The sequence below is a fragment of the Malurus melanocephalus genome, unplaced genomic scaffold, assembly GCF_030028575.1.
Source record: "Malurus melanocephalus ecotype Western Australia unplaced genomic scaffold, MMel_1.1 scaffold_115, whole genome shotgun sequence".
NCBI classification, from domain to species: Eukaryota; Metazoa; Chordata; class Aves; order Passeriformes; family Maluridae; genus Malurus; species Malurus melanocephalus.
Genome location: NW_026623347.1, coordinates 156,449 through 181,515, shown reverse-complemented (window position 1 = coordinate 181,515; position 25,067 = coordinate 156,449). Strand labels below are relative to the sequence as shown.

The 25,067-nt window shown below is 47.8% G+C and overlaps 2 protein-coding genes across 4 annotated transcripts in view; one reads left to right on the top strand and one right to left on the bottom strand.

The window, feature by feature from the left end:
• USP22 (ubiquitin specific peptidase 22) overlaps nucleotides 1-13,930 on the top strand; it is a 91,355-nt gene extending 77,425 nt beyond the window's left edge. For all 3 annotated transcript variants that reach the window (XM_057369779.1, XM_057369777.1, XM_057369780.1), the window contains 7 exons: nucleotides 2,290-2,395; nucleotides 4,217-4,375; nucleotides 6,426-6,552; nucleotides 7,818-7,909; nucleotides 9,353-9,415; nucleotides 11,265-11,414; nucleotides 13,320-13,930. In XM_057369779.1, the coding sequence (XP_057225762.1) occupies nucleotides 2,290-2,395; nucleotides 4,217-4,375; nucleotides 6,426-6,552; nucleotides 7,818-7,909; nucleotides 9,353-9,415; nucleotides 11,265-11,414; nucleotides 13,320-13,362 (740 nt within the window). In that variant the 3' untranslated portion in view covers nucleotides 13,363-13,930. The remainder of the gene's footprint in view (nucleotides 1-2,289; nucleotides 2,396-4,216; nucleotides 4,376-6,425; nucleotides 6,553-7,817; nucleotides 7,910-9,352; nucleotides 9,416-11,264; nucleotides 11,415-13,319) is intronic.
• A 4,155-nt stretch (nucleotides 13,931-18,085) lies between these two features.
• Nucleotides 18,086-24,435, bottom strand: TNFRSF13B (TNF receptor superfamily member 13B). Its single transcript, XM_057369849.1, has 5 exons — nucleotides 24,383-24,435; nucleotides 22,210-22,347; nucleotides 21,203-21,319; nucleotides 20,241-20,450; nucleotides 18,086-19,422 (listed from the first exon to the last, which is right to left on the bottom strand). The coding sequence occupies exons 2-5, from the start codon at nucleotides 22,343-22,345 to the stop codon at nucleotides 19,148-19,150; spliced, it is 738 nt and encodes a 245-aa protein (XP_057225832.1). The 5' UTR covers nucleotides 22,346-22,347; nucleotides 24,383-24,435; the 3' UTR covers nucleotides 18,086-19,147.
• Nucleotides 24,436-25,067: the final 632 nt, after the last annotated feature.

Sequence of the window (25,067 nt, the reverse complement as noted above, 5' to 3'; positions counted from 1 at the left end):
ATACATTAAATTAAAACCTCWTTTGGGAAACAGAAATGTTGAAGGGAACCTTAACTTGAGCACAACAATCTAGCAGCTTCCAGTTCTCAGCTGCATAATACACCTCCCCTCAGCATCTGTTCCATATTGACAAGTGTGTGTAGGTGGTAATCTTACTCTTTTTTCCCTCCTCTCCAACCAAATGTCATGGGAAATAATGTTGAGTGGGTAATACCCTTCTGTTTTGCTGGGAACAAGCTTGCAGAATATTCATTTGAGACCCTCTCATCGCTGATCCTAATTGACTCGTGTAATTGAAAAGGGAGAGCTGGGTTCTCTCTGTAGGAGGAAATGTCTGTCTGCTCAAGGTGTCCAGCTGRGATGGTACCTGTGGTCCAGGGAAAAGCTCTCAGTGCTGCTTTTCTCTTTCTGCCCCCTCAAAACAAAGCAGAGACAAAGTCTGAAATGGGGAGATGTGGTAGTTGCATATGGAGTCTTTAAAAAAGGAAAAGTGCGGTTCTAACTAAAACCCAGTTAATTCTRTTTTGAATTTCTTTTTTTCTTTAATGCTTCTAAGTGAAGCCTTTTCTGTAGGTGAAGGATGCCTTGCACAGTCTCTATCCTGTATGCCCTCTTCATTAGCTTAGCATAATTGAGGCCTTTAAAAGCTCTTAAGTTCAGTAAGATTTAGTTGAAATTCCCATCAAGAAACGCCTCAGACCGGGTGTGATAACCCCCAACTTGAACCTCATACACTTGAAATCTAATTTTAGAGCATTTTCTTCGTGAGCCTTTTTAAGGAAACAATGTGCTTTTCTTGGCAATTCAAACAAAAGTTTCTAAAGCCTAAATCCGGCTGCTGAGGGAGAACTTTCCTGAGGCATTTAGGATCTAATTAACTCAAGTGGCCTATTGCAGCTTAGTAGGTATCACCTATGGCTGCTTTTCCACACTTAGTATCCGGTGGAACTTTTGTCAGATTATTATAGAACATTTTTCAATGTAATTCTAAAGTTCATTGGAAAAAAATAATATAGTTCTATTTGCTCGTACTGCAAGAAGACTCCAGCTAGAGTACCTTAGATGTATGACAAGTGGTCTATTTCTCTGCACTTTTAGTTGCTTGTGGTGGTTTTTTGGAGATTCTTGAGTGGAAATTAATKGGTTTTGAGAAATAGCTGAGATTTGAGGAGTATTTCAGTATTTCAATCTTACTATTTCAGTTTCAGAAATCAAATAGTTCCTAGGAAGTTAAATACACTGGGAAAGCTGGCCAAACTTAGTTCTGTTGTAGCAGTTGCTGTTGAAGGAGATGGGAATACATCTTAAAATGTATTTAAAAAAAATAATCAGCAGGTACTGTGAAATAATTGGTGTGTGCATCTCTGATTGCAAAGCAAACCCAGTTGTATYTGTCCTACTCAAGGAAAACAAGCAGTGCACAGTCTGGAAATCCAAGGGAAAGGGTATCATTCKTAGCTCACCTGTGGGGAATGGAGGGAGAAGGCTTTGAAGCTGAGAACTGTGTGAAGAARTGTTTGGTTATTTAATACTCTTGTTACTGTGAGAAATCTGAACTGGCCCAATCTCAGCACTCAAATCCTAAAAGTGACACTGCACTCCTGGGACCTGCAGTGACTGTGTGTGATGCCTAAAAGATGGGAATGTGTTCACTGTGCCTCTGGAGAGCTCAGAGGATTTCTGTGCCTCTGGAGAAGCTGGAGGAGCACATAGCATTATCTCCCCACTTCAGATAAAGGCAGCTTTCATTTTCCCACTGATGAGAACCTGTGTGGAAGGTGCACGTTGATGGTGAAAGGCCGGGATGGAGGCAGTGGGCTGGGGGTGAAATACTTTACAAACCCTCTCCCCTCACTCTACTGGCAGAAGTTGACTGGCATAGAAGTAAAAAGTACTATTACTTAAGTTTCTTTTCTCTGTGAAGTTTAAATATTGATTTTGATGAACCCCCTTGGCAGCTCCTTTGTCTCAGGAGCTGATCTTTATGCCAGGCAATGCAAAGAAAATCTCTGTAAAGGCAGATACCCCTTTATCAAGGGATTTGCTAAGAGCTGCTATGGCTTAAAGCTTTACCTCTACACCTTCTGGTTATTTTGTATATTTTTCAAGGAGTTGTCTGTCTTGTTTCCTTATTTTCTTCAATGCACAATTTGTCAGGGTTCTGTGTTATCCTTGTGAACTTGCAGTGTAAGTTTGAGTTAGAAAGAGTTATTGGAGACACAGTCCAAGACAAAMCATTGTTCCCTCAGAGGATTTTTCACTTCTGAGCCTGTGTTTGCATTCCTGCAGGTGATGATAATGGGAAGAAGGCCAACAACCCCAACCACTGTAACTGCATCATAGACCAAATCTTCACAGGCGGACTGCAGTCGGATGTTACCTGTCAAGTCTGCCAGTAAGTCACTTTTTCATGTTCCTGGGCTTTGATTGGAGTCTGCATTCCCTCCAGTGCAGTGCCCTGAACCTTTCTCTCTTGAATACCAATAAATACCAGCAAAATTCCAGAAAGGCAAGAACAGTGTAAATGCAGCACCATGAGGGACCAGCACAGATTRCCCAGAGRAGCTGTGGCTTCCCCATCTCTGGGAGTGTTCAGTGCCAGGCTGGATGGAGCTCTGAGCAGCCTGGTCTGGTGGGAGGTGTCCCTAACCAWGGCAGGAGGTAGAATGAGATGATCTTTAAGATCTCTTCCAACTAAACCATCCTGGGATTTGGTAATTCTGTAATTCTATCAGCTAAATGCAATCAATTACCAGTTAACTGTCATATATTAAGACACACCTAAAAAAGTGCCTGGAAAGTACCAYAGGCTTATGCACATAAACATTTTACTACTCTGGAAAAGGCTGTTGTTTTTCARCATCATAGGGAAAAGACTTCCAAGATCTCTTTGGATTTCAAAGTATATAATTACAACTACATTTGAAGAAAATTCTGATTCAGAGCATTTTCTTTCAGTCAGGAGCCTCATGTATCATCAAGAGAGGTTTCAAAGAGGTTGATGCCTAATGTAATCTGTAAGATACCAGGAAAAAAGCTTCACAAGAGTATGGGAAAATGTATTTATTGATCTGCTCTATACTGGAGCAAGCTGACTTCTCTTTGGGGATGTTTGGTGTTGCYATAGTGCAGAAGTCAGAGTTCTTGTTTTTTGTTCTGCCTTGCATTCTTGCTGTCCTGCACATGGGCTGGGCTTGTTTGAATCWGCTTTTATTCTCAGTTTCCTGGAGGGATTTGCAAAAGATTTACTGTAAGGAAAACATAGGAAATTCTGGTCTTTGCCTGATAGAGCCACAGAATCCTTATGTGATAATTCAAAGCTTGATGTGTTATGACACAGTATTAACATTGATGAAACTTTGACAAAAGAAGTTTTCTTTTGAAAATTGACAACTTYTGCACAAATGAAGCAGGGGAAAAAGGCAGAGTACTGAAGGCTTAATGAGATTGCAGAGTGAAAGAGAGTAGTTTTAGGGGAAGAGAACTCAAAAAGTAAACATAACAAGAAGCTTAAACCCCTTAAGTTCTCTTAAATATGAATGCTGGAAGACAAGATTTGAGTCAATAGCAGGTAAAATTTTGAGCAGCTTTTTCCACAGTCTGCTGTTGGCTTGTCTTCAGCTGTCTTTAGAGAACTCTGATGGAGAACATGAGCTGCTGCAGAGCTTGGTGCAGTTATTCTTTGGCCTCTCAAATCCCAAAGGCTGTAGGAGATGCTGAGARGAACTGCAAAGCTGAATTCGGTGCATTGCTGGACAGCAAAAGTATCTTAAAAGCTTTCTCTTTTTTGATAGCCTTAATCACCATCTTCCATGTCTTGAGCAGACAAGACCAGTCTCTAAACTACTTGGATGGCATGTAGCTATTGTCATAGATTTTAACTGGTTTATACTGGTCAGTAGTGCCTCTGTCTCAGAGCAGCTCTGCTTGGAGTCTCAGGGCTCCAGTGAGTGGGACAATGTCTTAAATACTTTTATTTTGCATTTAATATATCACATTCATTTCCCCAAACATACGGCTTTTGAATATCCAGGAAAACAATCAATTGTGGGACAACGCTCTGGAGCAGCTCTGCTTTCTGTCATCTCTGAGTGCCCTCTAGGGGTGATGGAGATCCCAAAGTCCTTCAAATTAAATACCTGGAGTGCACCCCAGAGTGAGAGAAACTTTATTTTGCTCCCTTTAAAAGCACCTGACAGTGTTCTCTTCTCTTCAGTGGCGTTTCCACGACGATAGACCCGTTCTGGGACATCAGTTTGGATCTGCCAGGCTCTTCCACCCCGTTCTGGCCGCTGAGTCCRGGCAGCGATGGCAGCGTGGTGAATGGGGAAAGCCACGTGTCGGGCACCACCACCCTCACAGACTGCTTGCGAAGGTATGGCCTGGCACAGGCACAGCTTGGCCTTGGGTAAAAGGAATTTGGCTTCATCCCCTTCTCCAGCTGCCTCTGAACATGGGGCTCAGTGATGCTTTGTCTCTCCTCTGTTCCCCAAACAGCATTTTTACACCGATTTTCAGTTGTTTGCATGTGAGAAAGTAAGAAGGCTCAGAGCAACAATAAGCACTCAAAGCGTTTTGTCACATGATGTGAGAAKAAAACAAAATTTTGCATTGGCTGATCAAAATCAGTAATATTTGTCTCCATGTTGTTGGTTCTGGTGGTTGAGGAAGCACATGAAAAGAGTTTGCATTGCATTTAATATTTATCTAAATTTTAACTCCAAGCAGAAATCAGATTTTGCTCTAAGCCCAGCTGAGAGCCAGTGCCAGCTTAGTTGCAGGAATGCTATTAAGGATTAAAGGAATGGCTTTTGAAAGCCCAAAAGAAAAGGTAATTCTGAGCCTGAAACTTAAGCATCATGGAAACAAGTRCCTGGGGAGAAGGTTATGGCTTTGTGTACAGTTCACTTGGATCTTTCAGCAGATCTGAAAGTCGTTCTCATGTGGCAAATGCAGATATTTGCCTGAGGAGGAGGTTACCTGGAGCCTGGGGCAAAGCTGATCCTACCGAAATAAAAATTCATGGTCTTTAACGTCAGGTTTCTAATCTTCTTGATATTGTTAAGATCAATAATTTTAAGGACACGAGGGAATTAATACAAGTAAAAAAATTGCTGATGCAGAAATGCATCAAGAGGCAAAATCAGTTAAATTTTGATGATTCTTTTCAACATAAAGATTAGTAGAATTAAAGGTGTGATAGGAAAGGAAAAACATCCAGGTTCAAAGATATTATCAGAAAGTATGGATTTTGGAAAGAAGTTGAACTGTAATGGATATAGAGGATGGGTCTGTATTTTTATTCAAAAGTTAGCAAGGAAGAAGATATGTAAATTCATATCACTGTGGCCATGCAGTTGAAGTTGGCTTGAAGAAGGAAGGATTGAGCAGGAGTATGACACAAAAATGGAAAGATAAGGGCATTGCAGACACAGTCACAGCAAATTTATAAGCCTTTTAGAGACTTRAGAGAAAAGAAACACAAAGGAAAAAAATAAAAAAGAGACAGAAAATGATGGCACCTAAGCCAGGTAAAGGAATTCTTGTTAATTAATCAGGAGGCTGTGATGTCATTTAGTGTTTTGGCTGTAGCCAAAACGAGGGTGAGGGATGAGCTGACACTGTGGTACCCTCACGTTCTTCATGTGCATTAATGAACATTTTTTAGCTATATTTCAAAATATTTCATCTCARAAATCCCAGTTGTAAGGCAGCCTCTGGGTAAATGGCTGATTTGCCCTGTGGCAGTGTAAACTTGGAGGAAGGGACTGAGCAGTCCCTGGTCTTGGCCTTTCTGAGCTGAGTTTCTGGAAAAGAGAGATTCTGTTTTAGTTTCCAGTGAGACCATCGAGGTAGTCCATTTTCTGTGAGCACTTCCCTGTTCCCTAATGGTCTCTTTCCATGGCTCCTTTGAGCAGTTCTGTCTGAAAATTTTGAAAGAGTTTTTTTCTAGTTGTCAACAAAGGTTTTGTAGAAGGGTATCTGTATTTTGAAAAGGRCTTTGTGTTTACAGCACTTTCCATCTCAGAGCTTTGATCCCAGCCCTGGAGGGCTACAAGGTAGAACAGTGTGTTGCACAGGAGTGTCTTCCATATCAATGTTTTTTTGTTTTTGAAAACTAAAGATTTTTTTTTGCTTTCTGTATGAAAATGAGCTGTTTTGCTGTAGGAGCTGAACTAACACTGAGCTCCTTTCTCAGTCACTGATTCACTTCAATGCAAGTTAGAGGAATGATCRATGTCATATTTGGATATCTGAGCCATAACACTTTACATTATTATGGTTTTATTGTAGGTKTTTCCAAAATTACTTAAAACCCATTGACTCTTGTGGTGCCAGTGACCCACAAATAAAAGTGTTTTCAGCCCGTRTCAAAAATCATCTGATTGTTTCGTGCATTCCTTTGCTTTTCAATATTTTTTCAGGTTTACAAGGCCAGAACATCTAGGAAGCAGTGCCAAAATCAAATGTAGTGGTTGCCATAGCTACCAAGAATCTACCAAACAACTCACTATGAAGAAGTTACCCATTGTGGCCTGTTTTCATCTCAAAGTAAGTTCACGGGGGGCTGACAGAGCAGAGGGTGTGRTTTCCTCTCTSAGAGGATGAGCTGAATTCCTGGACRTGTCTTCTGGCTTTCACTGACTAAATTTTTGTGATAAAATTAATATAAAGAACAGCTTTCTTTGCCCAGCTAAGAGTTTCTGTTGAGATAGTGTTACGTTATCTCTCATGTGGCTTTGCAGTGTGTCTGGGGGAATTTAACCAACTTGAATCTAGAGGCAGAAAGGAAAGCTGGTGCAAAACCTGAACCAGCACAGAAACCAATCTCCAGAAACAGTTCCTCATCCTGCATGGTACAATTTATACACTTTCACTGAAGGAATGTCCCTGTGTTGAAGGAAAAGAATTGTGTTATTCCAAATGACTAAAGATTTTTTTAAAAAATAAATTACTTTTCCTTAGCAATTGTGTCTGTCAATGCAAAATGCACATTTCATTTTGTGTGTTAAAGCAAGAGAGAAACACAAAAGATAAGAATTACAGAAGTCTCAGCTTTTCACATCTGGATCTGTTGCTAGGGAATTGTTACAGCWTCACAATTGGAAAATAATTAACTTGAAGTGTAAATAGAGCAGAATTTCTGAGAAATTGAGAGGGTAGCTGCCTTTAAATAGAAACTAATTCATCTCTTTCTTTTTTTGTTCCTGTTTTCATTTAATGTTCAGTGAAGGAGATGAGGAGAGGATGGTGGGTACTGCAGGCCCCTTTTGGCTGAGGGACAAGGCTGTTTTTGTTAGCATATTCCATTTTTTTGCTTTAATTTGAATGGGTATTCCTGTGTAGGCTTGACTCCTGTCACTTGAGATGATTGGATGGGTGGATTCAGTGTGTGAATCTAAAGGCAAGCTCCTGTTAKCACCAGTTCTGTGTGCCAGGGTAGACAGCAAAGATGGATTTGAGCAGCCCTAGTGCAAMTGAGCACTGCTTTGGGTAAAGGCTGTGGGTGCTCTCCCTGTTTATAACAGTTTTTCTTTGATGTCAGTTGGCAATAAGTTTTTATGCATAGATATTAAGGTAAATAATCTAATTAATACTGTATTAACACTGAGCCCACAAATGGTGGTTTATTTTCCTGGTAGAAATGTGTTGGTATTTACATGGGCGTGCCCAGAGAGCTGAAAAATCTGGGGATGTCCCTGCATAATGACTATTAATGTGCATTCATGTTATTATTTCTAAGYTTTGTACATTTATAAAAGACACAAAAGTTAAACCTTTCTCTAAAGAAAAACCCTCTTGCCCTTTGCCTGCAGCGGTTTGAACACTCAGCCAAACTGAGGCGGAAGATCACTACGTATGTCTCGTTTCCACTGGAGCTGGACATGACACCTTTCATGGCTTCCAGGTGGGTGCCAAGTCCAGAACCCCTCCCAGACCTGGGCAGAGCTGGTTACCAGTTCCTACACGTGCAGCTTGAAACAAGGAGCATCCTTGAGGGTACAGAGCAGTGTCTGTGGTGGTATTTCTGCCATGGGCTTCTCTGTGGAAGGTGTAGCTTGTCTAAAGCCATTTTTAGATAAACTGTGCAGTTTCATGTGCCAGAGAAGGATTTATATTTAAACATCGTGGTGGGGTTTTTTAATTAATGTGTGTTATGTTTCTGGTTGCCAGTTAAATTTATAGACCCAGMTCCATCCTGCCTTCAGATCCTGCTTTGGTCCCATCCCCTCAGTGCCCACCCACCAGCCATCCTGTGCATCTGGCCAGAATAGAGCCAACCTCAYCCCTAACTCAGTATTCCTGAAGTTATAAAAATCCTTCCTCTTTATTCCTGCACATATGCAAATCTGGGGGTTTTTGTTTAGTACCTTCAACTTGTGTTTAGAGAATGCTGCAAGAAGCAAAAACAWAGTCCAGATTAAAATAGAAACAGCAAGACTTCTCCCACCTCCCAGGTTTGTGGAAGACGTGGCATTTATATAAAGAGACCTTTGTGAAAGGAATTTAATCAGCTTAATTATAAAGTATTTGTTAGTTATTCCATGCAAATGTGCAGGAGGATATTCTGATTTAATTTGTATCTGAAGCAGTGCAGAAAGCCCCAAACCATGGCATCTTTTAAGAGAGGGACTCTATTTGATGCTGGAATTTTACTTGTAATTTCAAGCTTTGCCTGMACTTCCCATTGCCCARGAAAAGAGTAGATGCTTYTACCAGGAGAGAAAGAAGAGCCCTGAAGCTCTGTTAAATACTGTTATACTAAGAATATATGGTTTAYTCCAATATATTCTGGAGATTTTGAGACTTCCCCGTTCCTCTGTGGAATTCTCCCTGGATAGAACAGGCTCTGCTGATGAAAGGTATCCAGCATAATGGAATAGAGATGGGATAATCAACAGACATAACTCAGTAGTCTGAATTTCACCAGCTAAGAAATCAACAGCATAATCCTATTGCTGCTGTCAAAACACAAAATGAATTTACAAGTCAGAGCCGGGATGATTGACCCATCACAAGATAAAGGATTGATGTAATTAGATAATTTCCCAGGTTTCAAATACAAATCTTTTCTTAACCTGTTTTTAAGCTTTTTGGATAAAACATTTGACGTAAACAGATGTGTATTTGCAGCACTGAAGCCTTGACCAGGAGGAGAAATGRTATTTGTGATGTAGCACTGCTGTGAGAGCAAATAAAGCATCTTTAGCATCCTAATCAGCTCTTTGCTGCTCAGCTGGAATAAGAACCTGGATTCAGCAAACAGGCTGTGTYGTGTCAGACCAATTTTCCTGGGTTTGGGAAGCCACTGCTTTAAGTGACTGGATTTTTGTGTGTGTGTGTGTTGCAGTAAAGAGAGCAGAATGAACGGGCAGTACCAGCAGCCGACGGATAGTCTAAACAATGATAATAAGTAAGTGGTACATTCCATGACTCCTATTGTGAAAGGTAGTTGCCTTCTAGAAAGAGATAATGTTGCTTTATATCCTGCAGTGCCAGTGCCTTACCTTATCTGACAGCACAGTAAGTCTGAAATGGTGCAAAATAAAGCTTTGCTCACTACAGTTCTCACCCCTCTGTGGGGCTGTGGCAGCTGCTACAGAGCTGAGGGTGATAGCCCCAGCAAATGGTCTGGGGGCAAAATTAAATTCTGTGGTCACAGGATTTATTACAAGGGATGGGTGTTTCATTCAAATAGTCCTGTTCCTATTGCAGTGGCAAAGGGAGTTCCAGGGGACCAAAGAACTCTCCTGACACTCCAAAGTCCAGATTACACAATCCCAGTAATCCAGGGGTCTCTTGGTCAGGTATTGGTTCCAGTCAGAATAAATGATGGACTGATATGGGACTTGCTCAAGAATGTAAAGGGGTGTGATTGAAACCAGTATCCACTGCTTTATGGGAATAAAGTGGTCACACAAACCTTAGTGCTTCATTTAAATAAGGTTACAAGTTTCACTGCTGCGGTTGAATTCAAGGCATTTCATTTGCCACTAGAAGTTTCAGTAAGAAACTGGAAGCACACAAAGATGTAAAAACAAACAGGTGTTTGTGCAGGCATCACCCAGGAAGGTACCAGGCAGGTGTGGGGTGGGCCTGCAGGTTGAGTTATTAGGTGTGGCATGTTCAGTACTGTTAGAAAAAGGCTGAAAGTAACACAGCTGATCACTGTTGAGGCTTGCACATGCCTTTAGTTGGAAATGTTAAAAATGAAGCAGATTTAGGTAAYGAGAGCAGAGACATCTGGACTCCTCAGTAATCTGGCTGCCAGGGAACAGCTGGGGCAATGTCAGAATGCTCCAGCAAGGACTGAAGGGTGCTGTCCATCCTCACTGGATTCAAGGACTCCCCTAGAGAGAGTGGCTCTAAATCAGTGGCTCTGTAGGGAGTCAGTGAATAGGTGCCTTGTTGTGGCACTGCTGTGTTAAAAGAGTTCTGTGAATTTTGAACACAAGTAGGACAAYATCAAGTGAGATTAGAGAGGTTATTTTACCATTATGTAGCTGTGCTTGTATCACAGAGTGTGAGGGCAGCATTTTGTGAAAGAGTTAAAGAGAGTGGAAAACACTTGAAAAAGAGCCACRAACATTTTGGAAACAAAATCTTACCTTAGGACAAAAGAGCCGAAGATTTCATTCTTGCATATAAAAAAAAAAAAATAGGAAAAAGGAAATGAGAGCAACTTGATCATCAGTATCTTTTTTGGAACAGAGGTATGCCTGCAAGTTTTCAGCAAATGCACAGCAGCATCTGAGAGCTGGAAGTTGAGGCTGAATATATTCASTATTTCAAAATAAGTACTGGCCTTGCAGATTAAGGACAGTTCAGCAGTTCAGCAGTTTATCATTAGAAATACCTAAGATTACMTSCTTCCCTAYACCTCAAATGCATTTTTTCTGGTTCACTAGAGTAAATCAGAGAAGTAGAAGGTCAGRCTGGATAATCAGTGATCCTCTTCAGGAATGCACCAATATTGATCTATTTYAGAAYAAAATTTRGTAACCRGTATTRGTAAAGCTGAMAATGGTCACCAGACTAGAGAGYTGCAGAAAYAGCAAGACAGGAAAAGAAAAATGTTTGGGKTTTTTTTTYWCCCCTGGGCAAGGCCACCCTSCTCCCAGCTRGTGTTAAAGYTGGTGYTTTATTGGTGGATCAGATCCTTTACCATTGCTGTGTGTGYTTAWGAACAAAAKTTYCTGTCTGAAATGTCTGTTGTTTTCCCCTTTTTGATGCATATATTGATGATGTGTTTTCTGTCCCAGGTATTCCTTGTTTGCAGTAGTTAATCACCAGGGAACYTTGGAGAGCGGGCACTATACCAGCTTCATCCGGCAGCACAAGGACCAGTGGTTCAAGTGTGATGATGCCATTATCACCAAGGCAAGCATTAAGGATGTGCTAGACAGTGAAGGGTAAGTGGTCATCTGGGGCAGGGAAAGGAAGAAAAACTTGGACCTTTGTTGTTTTTTCCTTACTTTAAAAAACCCCTTTTAATCATAGAGAAGGACTATTTCTCTCTKTAATATCCCCTGTAATGCTCAGTGCTTCAGCATAATTATATTTATACATAAGTGCTTTATAACCCTGGGTTTGCCAGAGGAAAGATGATGGACTTCAGGCAACTCTGCAGAGTCTGGGACTGTGCTCATGTCCAAACTCCTGCTAATGGAAGGGATTCTGAGAACCAGAGTGATGTGATCACCCAGTGCAGGAGCAGTGCTCACATCCATGGCACAATCCAGTCTGTGCCTGCAGAATCTTTAGATCACTGTGAGTGTAAAAGATTTGAAGAAAAGCCATTAAGGAAGTGCTGTGACCCAGAATGGCAAAGCTCTATGGGAGGCAGGGAGAGAACATGAGCTGTTTCKTAGCTCATGGCTTTAAATTAATCTCAGATTGACATTATGGCTTCAGATATTTATATTAGATAAGTTTTGGGAGGACAGAGCAGTAATTTTCAAGGGAAGCACCGTGGTGTTCCTCATTTGAGGGAAGCACTRGGGACTGGTRTACGTTCCAAGAAAAAAGCAACTTRAAATCTGAAGTCTTCATTTTGCATTTTCAACTGTGGACTTGGTACTGCAAAGATAAGCCTTTACCATTCCTGTTTTAATTATTCATGACATTTTCAAGGATTGCTGCAGGCACAGTSTTCAGGTTGTAATTTTTTTAATAGATTTTCCCGTTATTTCGTTTTTCTAACTTCAATCAAGAAGTAAAAACATAAATCTATAATACCTGAATTTTAGTGTTAAATGACTTGACAGAAAACTTCTGCTTTGAGGTGAACAGGGAAATGGGTTTGTTGTAATTCAGTGACAAGTGGCTCTGCTGAGGTGGGGTTATGTCCACRGGAGAACCTGCCAGAGGCAAGGAGGAGAGGATGTACAACACAACTATTGCCCATAAAGGCTGGTTTGAGCTTTGATGCATTTCCCTGGTTCAGATAAAGGTTGACAGCTAGCTGTGTGTTGTGTGAGGGAATCCATAGGGCTTGGATGGAATTAGAGTTGGAAAGTTTCAGAAGTGCTCTGAGGACTCACCAGTGGCTGTGTCAGTGTGAACAGGGTTGTGTGGAGATCAGTCCCCTTCCTCTGTGTGACTGCAGAGGGGCTGGGCTCCCTTCTGTACCACTACACAAACAGTAATTAAGGACAGGAAGAATCTCATCCTCTAAAACACCAGGTTTGAGTACAGATTGAGACATCAGATACTTGACTGGGACATGAGTCCCCACCCACGTGGCTGCTGCTTCATTTTCCTTCTGTACCAGTAAACGGGAGGCAGTTTGCAATAATCCTGGTCTGATCTYTGGTGATGTCACTCTAAAGCAACAGTTGCATCTTAAAGCACCTTTGTTTTGTGTCACATTAGTGTTAAATGGTTGCTGCCTCTCTGGGCACCAGCAGAGTCCAATCTTCAGTTTTCAGATCCTTAGTAGATTTTACGAGTGTTTGACTCTTTCACAGAATCATAGAACGGCCTGGCTAAGAAGAGACCTTAAAGCTCATCTCATTCCATCCCTTTGCTATGAGCAGGGGCACCTTTCACTGTCCCAGCCCTGTYCCTGTCCTTCAACACTTCAGGGATGGGGCATCCATGGGATTTCTCTTCTGTGTACAGCTGTTGAGTTCCCTGAGCTGCTGATGAAATTATGTCAGTTGGCTTCCCTCCTTCTCATCCCTGTTTAGTGTCCCTGGAATCACTTCAAACYGAAAAGAAAACCAAAATTAACAGCCCTCGTGTTTTCTGGTTGCATCAATGGAAACTCATCTGCTCCAGCACAGAGCTGAAACTGTCCYTCTGCTCTCTTGCAGATATTTGCTGTTCTATCACAAACAGTTCCTGGAGTATGAATAGCCTTATCCAGCAGCTTGTCAGATATAAACAAGGAAGAAACAACGCAAGCCTTCTGAATCGACACACAAACCTACCTGAAATGAAAAGACCCATTACAAACCAACTCGCACTGAGCTGTAACAGGACCTACTTGACACTGACTCACAGCCTGGAAAGTGAGAAATGAACAATATCCAACGTTTGTGCGGTCCCACAGGGACAGAACGGGGCAAAAGAGGCTGCAGTCAGTCACTTAACAGAGGAAATATAAAATGAAAGGAATGCTCTGGGTGGGGGAAATGGGAGCAGAGGAGTCCGGGCACTGGTACATCTCCTGTGTTCCTCCAAAATGTGTGTGGGAAGGCAAAGGGTTCTACCCTCATCTCCATAAAGCATCTTCTCCATTTGGTGCTTCAGCTCCAACGACCAATCATATAACAGTTAAAATTAAAAATCCAAACCCATTTTTTTATGCATATGGGTCTGAAAGCAGTAGAGTGGAGGAGGAGGGGATGAGACAACTAAAGGACTTTGCAAGTATCTTTTTATTTGTGAATTTTAGTTATTAAATAAATACAGTATGAAACTATTAGGCTCTTTTTTTTCCAACAACCGTAAAAGAAATCCTGGATTGTGGAACTGAAGCTGCAGTACTCAGACAGGTTTTCAAGCATGCCTGCTTGCACAGGTAATGTTCAATGCCATCGGACTGCTCATCAAAAGCATCAGCACAGATTCTGTTCTGTTTGAGCCCTTTTTTGTTTTGTTTTCTATAAATAGCTATTTTCTTAATTTTTTTCCTTTTATTCCCTTTTTTTCACAAGAATGAAATTCATAAATGCAACCATCAGTAAAAATGAATGAATTGGCGTGTTTATACTGTAAGAGTGGTCTTGGTTCTTTTTGGTTTTGTTTTTTTTTTTTTTAATCTTGTGGAATAAGTTTGAATTTCTCAAAAGCGCTTGTTTTGTTGTTGCTGGTTTTGGTTTGTTTTTTTCCCCTGCTGCCTTCCAAAGGTGGATTTATATATATCTGACACTTGAGAGAACCTCAGTCGTGAAAAATGTACCATCTGTTGGGAACGGTCRCTGCCGGGGCAGCTTTGAGCGATGGATCTGCTGCTATTGAGCCCTTCTGCAGTGMTCTAAGTAAACAACACATTTTCCTGGTATGTGCTAGGCTGGTATTGGTTCCTTGTATCCTCCCACATGGATTAACCCTTCRCATGCTCTCCTCCTGCAGAGCCACAGCCTGTGTGTTGGTGTTCTCAGCTCGCAGCTCTGGGGCCTTTCCTCCCCCTCCATCTCTGTGTTGAGGGACCAGCAGGAGCTGCTCGTGCTGGAGCTCRCTCAGGAGCTTGGGCTGGGGGTGGAATTGCAGCCTGGGAGAGAAAGCCTCCAGAACAGAGCTGGAAGAGCAAAAATAGCTTTGTTCTGCTTTGTGGAGAGGGTGAAGTGTCAGTTGGGCACTGTCTAAATTGGTGTCGTGCCTAAAGTCGTAGAATGGTTTGGGTTGGACTAAAAGGATCATCTGATTCCACCTCCTGCCATGGGCAGGGACRCCTTCCACCATCCCAGGGTGCTCCAAGCCCCATCCACCCTGGCCTTGGACATTTCCAGGGATCCAGAGGCTGGCAMGGCTTCTCTGATCATTGACCACTGCAAAAATCTCCAGCCAACCATTCCTCAGCTTTAGCAGTGTGGAAAAGCATGGMGGGGTCAAACCCTGTAGGTTCTGTGCTCTAGGAATGAGGTACAKGTGTCTAACCTGCCTGGGACACAGTCTGAGAAACAAAAATAGGAAAATAAGGGAATTGAGTGTGTTTGGTTTTTAAATGAGCATCTTACAAGAGCAGCTGAATAGAAGGATGGTGGAGTTCTGCACACAGACTGGAAGAGTCCGAGGAGGTTTCGTACATCAAGAGGTTTCTGTGCGGAGGCAAGGAGGAAGAAAGGACGAGCTGAAGCGGCTGGAATCAGCCCCAGGAGCTTGGGTGCGGTGTGGGGGTGCCCCGGTGTGCGAGCCCATCGCGTCCCGCCGGGGTCATTCTCATTGTAACCGGTGCCGCACGGTTTAACCTGAGCGCTCCTGTCTGCYGTGAAAAACGAGTGAAAAATGGCCGGGGAACTGCGGCTGCTGCGGGGCCCCTCCTTTCCCCGGAGCCGAGCATCGGGCGGGTGCCTGACGGCGCTTTCCGCCACCTTTTAATAATGCAGCAGCTTGCGGAGGAAGGCAGGAGCCAGCGCCTCATCACTGCCGGGGCTGCTGCATTGGCATTGCCGCCTGGTGAGCGCTGCCCCCGCGCGGCAGACGGCCACCGAGGATGAGGATGAGATGATGAGAGGATGAGGATGATGATGAGGATGATGATGAGGATGAGGATGGCCCCGGCGCTGCCTTCGCTTTGTGCCTTTGGCTGCGCTTTGAATGCATTCCGTTTTCCACAGCACACGCTCAGCCGGCGGAGCTGCTGCAGCCGGCTTTGTTAAGCCTTCAGGAACAAATTGTTTAGGGACGAGGCAGCCGTATAAATCACCCTTAATTTTTCCTCCCCGCCCATCTGGTGGAGAGGGCTCTGCTCCRTGCGGCTGCACCGGCGCAGATGGTTCTCGGGGGGAGCTTTCAGGGYTCTCTGGTTTCAAAAGCAGAATTCTTGGGGCAGTAAAAGCTCTATTATTCTTTTCTCCTCCCGCCTGCCATCCCACCCCCCGTGTCCCTGCCCGAAGCACATCAGGGTCTGTTTCCAGCAGCAATAAATCTGTGCAGGTTCCGAGAGGAGGGGACAGCATTTTCCCTCTTCCCATAGAAATGGAAGAGCAGCTGTTGGCGTACGAGCAGCGCTGCCCCTCATGCTGCTTTCCCTCAAACACAGCYTTCTCTGCCCCTCCATCCCTTCAGCAGCTCCTGCACTGAATTATTCCCTGCAGAGCCGGCAGGTTTCTCCGTGGAACTCCMTGAGCATCGCCTGGAGGAAAAAACGCCGGTCACGGAACACCCCAAGGGCGGGTGGAGCGGAGCCGCTCTGCTGTGCTGCCAGGCAGCAGTGACAGGCTGCCTCCTCCGGTGACAGCTCCTCATCCCGGGGAGCAGTTTGGGCTTGCCTGGTTTATTTGGAGGTACATTTTCTATCGGCACAGCTGGGTCTGCTGGGAGGAGGCATTTGCAGRAATGACTGGAAACAAAGGCTGGCGCAGTGCTGCAGGCTCACGGTGGGGTGTGTTCTGTTACCTGCCAGCAGGGAACACGGCTCTACAGGGGACACAAAAATAGCCAGAAAGTGGTTTTAGCTACGTTTTCTTGTTCCTCAGGCACTGGAGTAGAGCTAAAGCTTTGCCTGATGCCGGTGCCTGATGGAAAAAGCAGAAATCTGGGGATTGGTTAAACCCTGGGTGGGGGCTCTTGCTCGGAATGAGTGCCCTCAATTCTGTGTGGTTTGACTCGTCCCACCTGRAATTGTTTCTGTCCTGTACATACAATGTCCCTGGAATATTGGAAGGGATGTTTCTAGGTGGTCCTTCAGAGCTGCTGGCCAGCTGCTGTAAAATCTGATACCAAATCCATTGATTCCTCATGGTTCTCAGCCCCTAAGGGTGTTTATTATTCTCCTGCTGATTTATTCAAGTTGCTCTGTGTCACCTTTTCTCTGCTGGTGTCTGTAGTTACATTCCCACACAGAGGGGAGGGTGAGAGATGCTCCCCTCTTGTGTGTTGGGCCTGGAGGGAAGGACTTGGCTTCTGATGAGTGCTTTCCCCAATTTTTGAGACACCACATGGTAACAGGAGGAGCAGCCCTGTCCCAAGCCTGGCTTTGCCTGGGTGTGAGAAGGTGAATGCCCTCCTGGGTCAGCTGGGGMAGGAGCTGCTGCTGCCACACAGGGTGAGCTTCTGCTCTCACTGGCACGGACATGGCCCTAAAATCCTTCTCATTTGAATAATTGATGCCTCTTTATCCTCCAGAGATGCCGTAATTGCAAAACTGGTGGCAYGTGTTCAGTTAATTCTGTCCTGTTTTTAAATAAGGTTCTGAATCTCTTTATACAAATACCATGGCCGGGGTTCCTGGAGGTGACACTCGAAGGTCTGCAGGGCACTGGGGCTGGRCTGGATCCAGGTGTCCCCTGCTGGAAAGGGGCAGCCTGGTGAGGCACTGGCTGCTGCTGAGGGTTTTCCTTCTTCTGAAATCCCTGTCCTTGCGCTTGGGAGAGGGGGCATGGGCACGGAGCTGGGGGCATTCCCAAAACTGGGGCTGTTCCCAGAGCTGGGGGCGTTCCCAGATCTGGGGCTGTTCCCAGCCCTGGGGCCAGGGGAGGATGTRCTGGTGCTGCACCAAGTGCAAAACCCTTCAGCTGGAGCACTGATCCCAGCTCTGGAGCCCCTGACATAAACAGGATGTGGAACTCTGGAACAAATCCAGAGGAGGCCATGGAAGTTCTCCAAGGGCTGGAGCCCCTCTGCCACAGAGCCAGGCTGGGAGAAGGGAASGCTCCAGGGAGAGCTCAGAGCCCCTTCCAGTGCCTAAAGAAGAGCTGGAGAGGGACTGGGGRTAAGGGATGGAGGGGCAGGACACAGGGAATGGCTTCCCACTGCCAGAGGATGGTAGGGAGGGGTGGGAGATGCTGCTGTGGAGGGGAAGGGGCTGATGTGAGCAGGGAGGCCAAGAGGCTGCCCAGGTTTACTGGGACAAAGAGAAGGTTTGGAAGGTCGAGGCCCATGGACTGTGAGTGCTGAGAGTGTAGGAGGTGATCAGAATGAGAGGCTCAACCTCCCTGGCGATGCCTTTTTAATGGTAAGAAAGTATTTACATTTAAAGGAATACATMATATAGAAGGTACATAATCTGTTATAAATCTGCTTGTGTTTTCTCCAGCTGTCTGCTATCCAGAACMCAGTCAATATAAATATTGACGTATATTTATTCTTCCAAGTTTGAAGCTCTGGTTTGAGACAGTGGAGGGGATGGGCTCCTACCAGGAGYGATTCCTCACCAAACAAAAAATTCCTACAGTCTCCTTTAGTGGAAATGAAAACTTTAAGTTACAGATTGAAACCTCTGTTTTTCCATGGTAGCTTTCAAAGCCAGATCAGATAAAAATATTCCCTCAAAACTGATTTATCTCCAGCTGATTCCTCACTTTTACCAGCTCTTCAGGATAACCCAGGTCAGATACGCAAAAACCCAGCTTTGTAGAAAGATCTCAGCTTTGGTTGAGTTTTCACATTTAAACCCAATTCCATGGAGGATTTTGGTGCCGGTCCCAGCTCCTCATGTGCAGCATCGTGTCCTGGTCATGAGGCAGAGCCTCCTCAACCCCCACGGCACTGCTGGGAGCTGACAGCAGAGCTTCCCACGCTGAGTCCCTGTGACTTTCACCAGGAGCTCCTTGGATCCAATGCCATGTCTGAGATGTTTCCAGCTCTGCTGCAGATTGTTCTGGTGAGTGATGGAAGTGAGCTCTGCATGGGATCAGTGGGCACTGCAGCCTGAGCCTTTGCAGGGATGCTGGTGCTGGAAGSAGGATGAAAAGCCCCCATGAGACAYCCCYGATGGCTGGGATGCACCGAGGTCAAGCTGGGGGATGGAGTCGGATGCTGCTCCATGRGAAGTGCACGAGAATAATGGGAATTAAATTTCCTGAGTGGAAGCAAAGAGCTTTGTGCAACCTCCAGCCCTGTGTTATCCTACAGCCATCGGCACAGCCTGGGCTGGAGAAGTTCCATCACTGGCAGCAGAGGGTGAAGCAGTTTTGGTTTGGGGGCAGAGGGGACATCCCTCCATTCTGATCCTGTGCTGGGATGTCCCCTGCGGTCACACCGTGGGTGTTTTCTCTTGGGAAGGAGAACAGATGATTTTGAAGTGGCCGTCGTCAGGGCTGGGCACGGCCCCGGCGCTTCCCGTGCTGCAGATCCCAGTGAAGGAGGGAGCAGCCCTGTCCCCGAGGTGGCAGGAGGTGCTGTGGCAGGATTTGGTCTCTTGGACAGCAGAGCCATGTCCAGGGAAGCAGAAGCCACAGGTTTCCACCGGCTCTGGGATTCTGATGCTGGTGAATCCATCACCAACGCTGCCCGCTTCCACCAGCCCATCTGCAAATAAACTCTGCATCAGCTGAGGGAGTTTGGGAGCAGCTTTAACCTGAGGAATGCTCTGAAGGGCAGGAATTGGACAGGACACCCAGCTCCCAGCATGGATTCACTGCATCACCTAAAACATCCAGAAAATTTCTCCAAAACTGGTGGCTTCCCCGAAAAGTGACCATTTTATGCCCCGAGTCCTTGGCAAGGCAGACGGGAACGGCTGGAGAGACCCTGGGACTGACTCTCGGTGTCACATTGGCTCGTGGGCTCTTCCTCTGTGATTTTTGAYATTGATGGCTTTGAGGTGGATGTGTGTAAACATGGATGTGTGTGATGTGTGTGCAGAAATAGGTAAGGAGGCAATTTTTATTTGAAAGGGAGAGGATAAGAAGAAGAGGAAGAATAAAAACACCTTTTCCATGTTGAATTGCCCCACATTATCCTTTCTCCTTKGCACAAGGACTTTGAAGCCCCTCTGGCTGTGGAGCTAAAATTGAGGTTTTTCTGGGACAGGTGTTCATTTTGAAAGAGGATTGAAAAGGTTTTGAAAGAGGTTTTTGCTGCTCAGCCTCTGGCCGGAGGCTGGAGAGGTTCTGGCAGTGCCGGGGCTGTGCAGGGAGTGGCTCAGGAGGGGTTTATGGTGGAGAATCGGGCACGGGGTCCGGTCCTGCTCCTCTTCAGGCTCGCACTGAACCACATCGTTGTCTCTGCTTTTCCTCCCTCCCCTGTCAGGACCTGGCTCCTCTCCAGCAGTGTCCGGCAGCCCGATCCTGCCCCCCGCACGCTCCCCACCCTGTCCCCTYGCCCCCAGTGCTGCCAGCACCCACCTTTGGCAGGATCCTCCCTGCAGGGGCAGGTGCCGGCGCTGGCTCGGCAGGAKCCCGTGTCTCCCTTCCTGCGCAGGTGGGTCCAGCCCAGGAGCAGCGAGCAGAGCAGCGCGCACAGGCACAGCCCCAGCAGCAGGTACAGCACCAGCCACGGCTCCTGCTCCGCGCACGCCTTCTGCTCCAGCACGGCCGCCGGCCCCGCCGGGGTGGCTGTGGGGCRGGACAGAGGGGGAGCTCAGACACCTCTGGGGTGGCTTTCTGATGGGAAAGAGCTGAGAGCGCCCGTGCCCTCCCCTGGGAAGGGATTTCACGGCAGCTCTGTATTCCCTCTGCTCGCTGGCACTTCTCTGCCACGGTGAGGGAGAGGAGACCCGTTCCCATTTCTGTTCCCGTTCCCATTCCCGTTCCCGTTCCCATTCCCGCTCCCATTCCCAACCCCTTTCCCTTTCCCGTCCCATTCCCGTTCCCATTCCCATCCTCATTCCCATCCCCATTCCCATTCCTATTCCCATCCCCTTTCCCATTCCCGCTCCCATTCCCACTCCCATTCCTATCCCCTTTCCCATCCCCATTCCTATTCCCATTCCCACTCCCGTTCCCATTCCCATCCCCTTTCCCTTTCCCTTTCCCTTTCCCTTTCCCTTTCCCATCCCCATTCCCATTCCCATTCCCATTCCCATTCCCACCCTCCCCCATCTCCAGGGGTGTAGGAGCTGTAGCTCCTGACCTCCCCTGTCCCCTCCCACTCCCCTTCCCCCAGGGCTGGGTGCGATCCACGGCTGCCAATTCTGCCGTGCCTGGACCGCGCCAAACACCGGCACACGACAGGGGAAAGCCTCTACAGGATGGAGAAAAGGGGAAAGGGCTGCCCCGGCTGCTCTTCCCCAGCCCCAGTGAAATGACAGCCCCCAAAGCCCGCTGGGATGGAGAGTGGGGGGTTTGGTGCCCCGTCCCCAACTCACGCTCGCAGGACAGGGCGCATTCCTTGGGGTGCTGCCCGCACACCGAGCTGCACTTGATGCAGCTCTTCACCAGCTCGTCGTAGTAAAATCCCGGTTTCTTGTTGCAGTCCATGGACTCTGCGGGAGGGGAGGGGAGGAGATGAGCACGGGGTCCCGAGGACCTGAGGACATCCTCCCACCACCCCAGCGCCCAGATTCACCAGAGGATGAGTCCAGCTCATTGCTCTGACAGGCACAGGGCGAGACCTGCCCGCTGCTGCAGGCACTGAGAACCTCTCCAGGGCTGGCAGAGGGACAGATCCAGAGGATTTGGGGTGGTGTTTGGATGGATCRCTGGGGAAAGGCATCTGCTGGCAGCAGCACAGGGAGGGGATGGTCTGAGCCAGCCAGAGGCAGCTGAAGGGTACCTGGGAGCTCCTGGCTGCTGCTGCTGCTGCCCTGGGGCTTGCACAGCTTCTTGGGACACACCAAAACTACAGCCCTGGCTCGGGATGCCAGGAATGGCATCCCCTGTCCTCAGAGAGATGTTCATTTGTGGCTACTGAGCCCTGGGCTGTAATTAATTCACCCCAGCCCGTGACTCATGCAGGGACGCTTGCTCAGCGTTTGGGTACAAAGGTTATTGYGCCTTTTTCCTCCACCCCACCTGTTTTCAGGACACCTCAGTGGCTGCCCCGGGTCAGGGGTTCATCAYTACCCACATCCACTGTACCTGGTGGTTCCCCAGCCCTGCCTTTGGAGGGTGGGGTGGCCCCAGCAGGGACAGGGGCGTTGATGCTGCAGCCTGGTGACCCGGACAGGAGCAGTGCAGAGATGCAGGCACTCAGTGCTGGCCTCAATCCCGAGCTGTTCCCAGCCCCTCCACGGGAAGCTGTCACACCTCCCTGCTCTCAGTTTGAAGCTCTGCTGAGCTGAGCTGGCTCTGGGGTTCATCCTGGGGGCTGATCCTCTCGCCCAGCCCGGCCCCACCCCTGAAACTCCCACCCAGGAGCATCCCTGGCACTCACCACACACGGCATCACACCTGGCGGGGGCCTGGCTGCAGCCCAGGCTGCAGGGGATGCACTGTGAGACGAGGGGGTCCCAGTACTCCTGGTCGGTGCAGTTGTTCATGGCATCCTGCCCCGCACGTGGCCCATCCATGGCTGTGGAACAGAGGCACATCTGTGCACGAGGTGGCCACCACGGGCTGCTTGGTAGCCACCTCGTCCCTCTCTAGGGGATCCTGGATCACTCAGCTCAATCTGCTCTTCAATCAAACCCCAATGGGAGCACTGTGCCAGCCCCAGGGGTCACACAGAGAGCCCACCCTGGCTGTGCCCCCAGGGTCTGGGGACCCTGCACCTGCCAGCGGGAGCCAAGCCTGGGGACCGTCCCCATCTTTGTAAGTTTTTCTGAAAATGACAGAAATGCAGCACTGTGTGTCATTTCTGACATCTCTSTTGGGTGTTCTGGTGTCAGAGTGAAACCCAGGCTGATGTGTCAGACACGTTAAAGCATCAGAAGGAGGAGAAYTTCCCCAGGAGACTTCAGGCACCAGTTTAACCAGTGCCAGCTGGAGATGGACGTGCTCTTGTCCCCATCATGGGCTGTTTGTCCCCTCCTCTGCTGCCCCAGTGCCCATGTGCCTTGGATCTGATGCCAAAGGCATGGGAGCAGCCCTCAGCAGCACAAAAATCTGCTCAAAAACTTACACTTTGATAAACTTTCTGGCTAACAAGAGCTACTGTGCTGTGCCACACGCAGGGTCCATGGCCAGCACCACGGAGCAGCTGCAGGAAGGTCCAACCCAGCACGAGGGTGGCCRTGGTGACAATGTCCCCTTTTCAGCCCGAGAGGGCTCCCAGGACAGCCCATCCCTCCCTGGAGCTGTGCCTGGAGCTGTTTCCTGCTCKGGTGGGAGGTGCTGCTGCTGATGGGACCCAAAGGTTTAAAACTCCCCGAAACTGCAGCACAGCGTCGGCCTTTGCGTGCCCGAAGGCAAAGCCAAATTCTTGATTTTTATCCAGAAAATGTCCTGCACTCTGCCAGGATCTCTCCAGCACTCGGGGATGTGCAGAGATGGAGCACTTTGCGTGTTTGTGCTGCCACTGCCCCCGCAGCATCTTCCCTTCAGAGGGGCTGAGGATGGGCAGCCTCTGCTGCTGCTGGCTCCTGCCTGGGGCAGCACCCGTGAAAAAAAACGRAAAGAAACCCTCCCCTTCGCGGGGAAAAATCCTCCCTGCACGAGGACGCTGGCCTGTCACTCCCAGTCATTCAATTAACATTGCTATAAAATTAAATAATGGCTTTCTGTCGAGCTGGCTGGAGACATCCCCAGGGCAGAGCGAGGCTCAGGCCATCGCTCTCCTCGGATGCTTTGGGAACAAACTCTGTACCCAGAGAAGCCCCCCGGGGTGGCAGGAAGCCTTTAAGGGGTGACAGCAACTGGGGGTGGCTGTGAGCTGAGCCATCCTTGCCCTGGGTGGGTTTTCCCATGAGATAATCGCCTGGAAAACGATTATCCCGTGGGAATAATGGAGAGATCCGGGGCTGTGKCAAAGCCCAGGGGCTGCAGGCTGGGCACCTCCTCCCCAGATGCTGCAGGGAGATGTTTGGCCTCATCTGGGACAGACCCTGCCCTCCTTGGGGACCCCCAAGACATCCCAGGCACAGGTTTTCCAGCAGAGCCAGGTGAGTCTCTCCCTCTGCCTCTCACCCACCGGGMCCAGCACCCTGAATTCCTGCCCAGATCCTTCATCCCAAGCTTTAGCGGCCACAGGACAAGGGGGAATGGCTTTGAGATGAAGGAGGGTGGATTTAGATTCGTTATCAGGAAAAAATCCTGTCCTGTGAGGGTGGGGAGGTTGCCAAAGAAGATGTGGCTGCCCCCGGATCCCTGGGAGTGTCCAAAGCCAGGCTGGACAGGGCTTGGAGCAGCCTGGATGGTGGAAGGTGTCCCTGCTGATGGAAAGGAGGGTGGAATGGGATGAGAATTTGGTCCTRCGGTTTTTTGATCCCAACCAGCTCTATGATTGCCTCTCCAGCCCCACAGTTCCGAGTACTTTCAGCATGTGGGAGCCCTGAGCAGACCCTCCCCTCCCTGCTGGCACTCCGGGAGGGTGACCCAGCCCCAAACCCCGGCACAAACAAACCCCTCATCCCCCCCTTYTCCCCGCAGCCCCTCCRTGGGTAACTCACATCTGACCCTCGGTCGGTGCCTACTCGCCCTGGGCTCCTGCCATGGCCGCAGCCCCGAGYCCTGCACGGCTCAGGGGTTATTATTAGAGAGAGATTTGGTTAATGCCTGGCYTCTGCATTTCCTGGGGCTTCCCCTCGTCCCTTCCATGCAAATCGGCCGCACTCGCAGCCTTGCATTGGCTCGTGGGGTCCCGGCGCTGCTGGGGCCAGGGTGGGAGGGACACTGCGGGTGATGTGTCACCGGGAGCAGGGACAGGTGTCCTGGGCCAGGTGGCCGCGTTTCAGAGGGGCTTGGAGGGGTGGGGCTCTGCAGCATCTGCCCTTTCCAACCCCACAAAGGTCGGGAAAGCCCTCTGAGATCATGGAGAGCRACCATSYCCCAGCACYGCCATGGCCACCGCCGAGCCACGTCCCCAAGTGCCACRTTAAACACCTTCTAAATCCCTCCAGGAATGGTGATTCCACCGCAAATGGGATGTTTCCTTCTGCAGAGAAGGAGCTTTCACTCTTTTCCAGAGGCAGTTATCAGGAAAATAGGATCAAGCATCACTTGGGGTATCCATCCTTTCYCTGTCCTCAGGATGGTCAGCACAAGCCACTGTCCTGTGTCCTGCTCACGTAGAGCATCTCGTGGGGCACAGTGAGGTGCTTTAAACATGGATTTTCTCTGGTGATAAATGTTTGG